This window comes from Palaemon carinicauda, chromosome 1, assembly GCF_036898095.1.
Source record: "Palaemon carinicauda isolate YSFRI2023 chromosome 1, ASM3689809v2, whole genome shotgun sequence".
Taxonomy (NCBI): domain Eukaryota; kingdom Metazoa; phylum Arthropoda; class Malacostraca; order Decapoda; family Palaemonidae; genus Palaemon; species Palaemon carinicauda.
The window spans coordinates 122,657,646-122,663,899 of NC_090725.1; the positions used below are offsets into that span (position 1 = coordinate 122,657,646).

General features: G+C 36.3%; 1 protein-coding gene across 1 annotated transcript in view; it reads right to left on the reverse strand.

Annotated features, from left to right (window-relative positions):
- LOC137651357 (trypsin-1-like) overlaps positions 1 to 5,309 on the reverse strand; it is a 107,045-nt gene extending 101,736 nt beyond the window's left edge. The window contains exons 1-2 of the mRNA XM_068384655.1: positions 5,174 to 5,309; positions 4,818 to 4,897 (exon numbers count right to left, since the gene is read on the reverse strand). Of these exons, the coding sequence (XP_068240756.1) occupies positions 4,818 to 4,839 (22 nt within the window). The 5' untranslated portion in view covers positions 4,840 to 4,897; positions 5,174 to 5,309. The remainder of the gene's footprint in view (positions 1 to 4,817; positions 4,898 to 5,173) is intronic.
- Positions 5,310 to 6,254: the final 945 nt, after the last annotated feature.

The following is a 6,254-nucleotide window of genomic DNA, read 5'->3' on the forward strand; positions in this document are numbered from 1 at the left end:
TGTACTGTACAGTATATAATTAAATAACATTACAGGTATAAATAAAATTTATATACTGTACTGTACTGTAAAGGAAAAATTTAATTTTATTTGCCTTTGGAGTGACGTGACTTGAGCTGGTAGTGTGTGGAGGCAGAGGGGGAAGGAGACGGTAGATATAAAAACGCATCAATGCTAATTATGTTATGTACACTTAATAATGAATTTATTCTTACTGTTAAACACTTAAAATTAAAAATGATTTTTTTTTATTATTTTTTGTCTTTTGAAATTTTTTTATGAACTTAAAAAATTACTCTTTTTTAGCTTTTTTAATAAAATCACTATTATCATCTTTGCTTTCTGACACTTCTCTTTTGGAGAAATATCTATCGAAAGAAGCTTGTTTCTGACGATTCCTCAACATATTTCTAAAATGACTCATACACTTGTCATTAAGACTCCCAATAAGACGACCTGTGTGAAGTTTTTCTGGGTGCTTTTTTTCAATGAAACTCGTAAGGTTTTCATATCAACCGATAGCTTCCCTTATTTCTGCCGATGTCGTTTCTTCAGTCCCCCCCCCCCCCCCCCCCGTCCTCGCCACTAGAGCTGTGCTCTTCTTGAATGATGGTCAACTGCATTGCCTCCTACTCCTTCAAGTCTTCAGTCGTAAGCTCCTCCCTGTGGTCCTCGTTAAGGTTATGAACGTCAGCCTCATCGACAACAAGCCCCATGGACCTCCGGATTGAAATTATTTCCTCAACATCACCCTCAGGGGCAGGATCATCAACGGCCTCGTCTTCAGTTGAGGGATCGAAACCTTCGAAGTCTCGTTCTGCCACAACAGCTGGCCACAGTTTCTTCTATGAGGAGTTCAAGGTGCGCCGTGAAACCTTATTCCAAGCTTTGTCAATCATCTTCAGGCACTGAAGGATGTCAAAATGCCCCTTACAAAATTCACGAAGGGTGAGTCGAGTGCTTTCGGTCACTTCGAAGCATCTTTGGAACAGATGCTTCGTGTAAAGCTTCTTAAAGTTGGCAGTCACTTGCTGGTCCATAGGCTGGAGGAGAGGGGTGGTGTTTGGTGGCAGGTAGAGAACCTTGATGAAGGAGAAGTCAGGATGAATGATGTCCTCGAGGCCAGGAGGGTGAGTAGGGGCATTGTCCAGTACCAGGAGACATTTAAGAGGAAGATTGTTCTCTTCTAAAAAGTTCTTGACAGCAGGTCCGAAGCAGCCGTTTATCCACTCAATAAATATGGCCCTCGTGACCCAGGCCTTGGCATTAGTCTTCCAAAATAACGAGAGCCTCTCCTTCGTGATATTTTGTGCCTTGAAGGCACGAGGATTCTCTGAGTCGGGGCTTAATTTTCAAGTCCCCACTGGCATTTGCACAAAATGCGATCGTTAGTCTGTCCTTCCTCAGTTTATGGCCAGGAAGTTTCTTTTCTTCAGCTGTGATATATGTACGGCGGGGCATTTTCTTCCAGAAAAGACCAGTTTCATCACAGATAAACACTTGCTGAGGAATGTCGCCTTCTCTTGAAATAAATTTCTCAAACTTCTTGAGGAATTCTTCTGCTGCTTTCTTGTCAGAACTGGCCGCCTCTCCATGCCTGACGACTGAGTGAATACCAGTCCTCTTGCCTAAAACAATCAAACCACCCATGAGAAGCCTTGAACTCTTGGGGGGCTTGCTGCGACGTTCCTTCATCTTCGCCGTCTCTCTGGGCTTCCACGAGATCGGCGAAGATGGTGCTCGCCTTGTGCGAAATTACCGATTGCGTGAGTATATCGCCAGTGATTTCCTTCTCTTTAATCCATAGTAGAAGGAGTCTCTCCATCTCGTCGTTGATTGAGGTCCTTCCACTGCCAAGGACAGTCATGCCTTTAGAAGACTTACTTGCTTTAATGGCTTCTTTGTTCTTGATAATTGTACCAATCGTAGACTGGTTACGGCCATACATACTAGCGAGGGTAACGATGCGCATGCCTTCTTCGTATTTCTTTATTATCTCCAGCTTCGTTTCCATAGTAATCATCTTCTTACTTCTCCCTTTAACATCACTAGCAATCTTGGAACCCATGGCTAACGAATTAAGATTAGAATTAAGCACTAAAATGCAAAAATATACGATATCACAAGCACACACGAGATCAAGTCTTTATGAAACGCACACGAGATTCTGAACAGAGTGCGCGTATAACAAATAGAGAGAGGCAGCATCTCTCTCAGGCATTGTGGGAGGGATTTTGGCCAATAGCGTATCGGCATCTTAGTGACGCCGTGACGCCGACCAATAGCAGACCAGCTTTTTAGTGACGTATGCAGTGACGTATGAGCGTGGTGTTAGGCTAGTGACTCGCACAGTTGTACGCGTAAAACCCGCCAAGTTTGAGTTTTGGAATTCGATGCCGTAAGATGGGGAAAAATGTCGTAACGAGGGGTAAAAAAAACATCGTATTCCACACCGTAACGTGAAAAAAACGAAAGCTGGGGACGCCGTACCCCGGGGGTCTACTGTACTATATTTATCATCTACTAAGAAACTTTAGATATTATCGTCGGTTACAATAAACGTCTGTTAGATTACTACGGTGAAATATACCATTTGGTATTTGACCCAGGAATGCCTTCATATGTTAACTTCAACTCGATATCCTTCACTCTTCTGACAGGATATCTTCACTCTGTTAACTCCTATGCAGGTTTCGTGTTATATAGTTGATACTGCCTTTTATTCATTCGGAATATTTGGCAAGGAGTGGTATTACCATAAACTTCCAGCTTTATTTTCACTGAACTTTATTAATTGAGGATATAATGCAGCCCAAATGTGGATATTGTTTTTTATGGATTCTATGCTTATAAGGAAAATGGCTTAATTACAATGTGGTATATCTCTTTTATTAGTGGGATCCCATTTTCCTGCCGGGATGTCAGAAGGCTCTTAAAACAGTATTTAATCACAATTATTCTGACTTCCAGGGTTTAATTTCCTCAGGAATGGTAAATAGTCTTTTCAGTTCATTTACAATGAACTACTATATGATTCAAATTAAGATAGCCGCACGATTACCCAATGTTGTTTTCAATTTCAGGAAAGAATTGTTTTTCTATATATTTTATTGTAAAGCAATACAACTCATATTTTGTATTGTCTATTTTGTAGCATATATTCTATAGTGTCTTAAAGGCAAATCAACAGTATGTGTGCAATGTTCCTTTTGGCATTGTTACCAAAATAGATGTAGATAGTATTAGATATAGTAATACTCGTTGTAAAGCTTAATGGCTGCTCTATGAAGTATGGAAAAGCCAAAATAATTGTCTGTGGGACAGCACCTTTTGCAATTGCATTCTGCGAACTAGTGATGATACTCACTTTGCCTCCCATCATTATTCAAATATTCTCGAGGGGCTAGTTTGTCACAATACCAAATGTCAGCTTCATTTCTTTTCCTTTCCTATAATGCAGTATCACAGTTTCTTGATCTTTTAATAAGTTTAAGTTAAAAAACTACCATTGATATATGCAGGTTACAGGTGTCTGGTTTCAGTTCCAGTTTCATCAGAATAGACGCTCACCAGAATGTCAGCCGGGTAAGCTCAATCCCCCACTGGGGTGCTCAACCAGGCCAGTGGCCTCCCTAATAAACAGCTTAAACTCACGATCCTGGGCTGAGATCGATCTGCTGCCATGCGAATACTAGGCGAACACATTACCGCTGTACTAGCCAGGAGGCTATCATCTCAAATGACTGTACTAAAGAGTAGATTAGTCCATAAATATAGCTTTTCTCAAGGACTTTGGTGCAATGCATTGCAGTTTGCAAGGTAGTCGTCTTCCATTTTCAAATATCAATTTTCCGACTCAAATATGCAAATCCGATAAGCCGTGTTATGACATACCCTACGAACGTTGACTTTAAAGCTTTTCATAGAAATAGGCATACATGTAGGGTAATGGAACTGGAAGAACCACATACGAACAGGCAGTTTGTTTTTATCTTATATACCAATTTTCTTTTAAGTGAGAACTGTGAATGATACAGAATTGTTTTTGTCTTGATAATCCTCAGTTAGTTTGTTTTATGAGTGATATCTTCGTGATGGGAGCCAAACTCATAAATTGAATGTTACGATTATTTCAAAAGTAATTTTAAGACATGATTGTTCTGAGAAGATCTAAAATCACAACTAAATCTAGAAGACAGAATATTACTCTTAAAATTAATTTCCTAAGAAGTGAAGATGTTTTCACTTACACTTAATCCTGTGTTGCTATTTATTATGTATTAGACAACAATATTTCTTATAAAATCACACTATTATATATATTATTCATATTGCTTACATATTTGCAGCTGTGCACATTAGAAATTGGGCCGCTATAAAGATAACAGAAAACATTTATATCAAACTTAGATGATAAATTTTCTGTATGGAATCCAATAAATGTCATCAAAAACTGTTTTAGTCTAGTTGTAAATATTTTTTGTCTTGATTCTTCTTTTAAACTAACATAACTGTTCCTTAGTATGTAAGTAGTAAAGGCCACACACTATTGTTGTTTCTGCAGGCTATGTGTATTCAAGTTCGTAGATCTGTTGTGTATGTATTGTTATCCATATATTATTATCTTCTCCCCGATTTCTCCGTTTACACGACCTGATTTTCCAAATAAAAGGACATTTTGGCCTTTTCTCGTGAATATAAAACGCATTTTGATAATCATGATAATATTAATAAGAAAAAATATAGCAATAATCCCTAGGTGTCTTTACTTTCCTTGCTTAGTTCTTGTAAGAAAATATATATTACTAATACATTACCTGTGACGGCGACGTATTGCATGACATTCCCAATACCGCCAGTAGTTTCAGGTGTTTATTCTTTATCGCTAGTCCTTGATCTGTGTGAATAATTGCACAAAACAGATGAAAAAAACAACATCTGTCAGTTGCGTTAACCATTTGTCTCGTGAAGAACTGAATAAACAATAATTGTTGCTTTGCTTTTTCATATCCACTATTAAAAAAAAAACAATTAATTTTGCAGCACTAGTTATGTTAACGCTTTTTGACATGCAATGCGTTGACGACCTGCAGGCAATGTAAGCACTCTTTTTGTAGCTCCTCCCGTACAGGAGATAGTCAAGGAAACGTTTTTTGTGTGAATTGCTTCTTACCAATTCCGAAGATCTATGCCCTTCTATTTTCATCTTTATATCTCTACACAAAATATTTAACACTCGGAACTAAATTCAGAAAATATTAATAAAACGTGTTTCTGTTGCTAATTTTCATAACACCGGCTACGCTCAGAAGCAGGCTGTCAGATACTGAAACCTTCTGCGAGTCTAATAATCTGTCTCACAGGTGTTTCCAATAACGAATTTAGTTGGGTTCTCTGTATGAAGGTTTTAGGTCAGTTGCTCGCTGCAGATGTTTTTTTTTTGATTGGCCATTATCAATATTAATGACGTAAAACAAATGCTAGGTGTGTCCATCAAGTGAATATGAATATAATGGTTTTGTATAATTTAATCAGAAAGATTTTTGACAAATTGATATATATATATATATATATATATATATATCCATTTCTGAGTGGCGATACCTTACCGTGATGAAAAGGTTTGTGTATCGCCATGATCAGCAAAGTTATTATATTCAGGGCTGCCCATGCTAGGTTGGTTTCTGTAATCGGCCACACTAAAGTCTCCATCATCACTCATCTACAGTAGCTATCCAAACTTTAGACATGACCTAAAGAGGTGTTTGAGGCCTTTGTCCTGCTGTGGACTAAAAACAGCTGCATTTGTGTGCGTATATTTATATATATATATATATATATATATGTATACTGTATATATATATATATATATATATATACTGTATATATATATATATATATGTATATATATATATATACTGATATATATATATGTATATATATATATATATATATATTTATATATGTATATATACATATATATATATATATATATATATGCATACAGTGTACATATATATATATATATATATATATACTGTATATATATGTATATATATACATTTATATATATATACATATATATGTATATATATATATACATACATACATATATATGTATATATATATATATATATTATATGTATAATATATATATATATATATATATATATATAATTCGTGTTTGTGTTTATGTACGAACGTATGCATTCAGCAAATATAATTTCTAATAATTTTTTTTATTATTATTACTT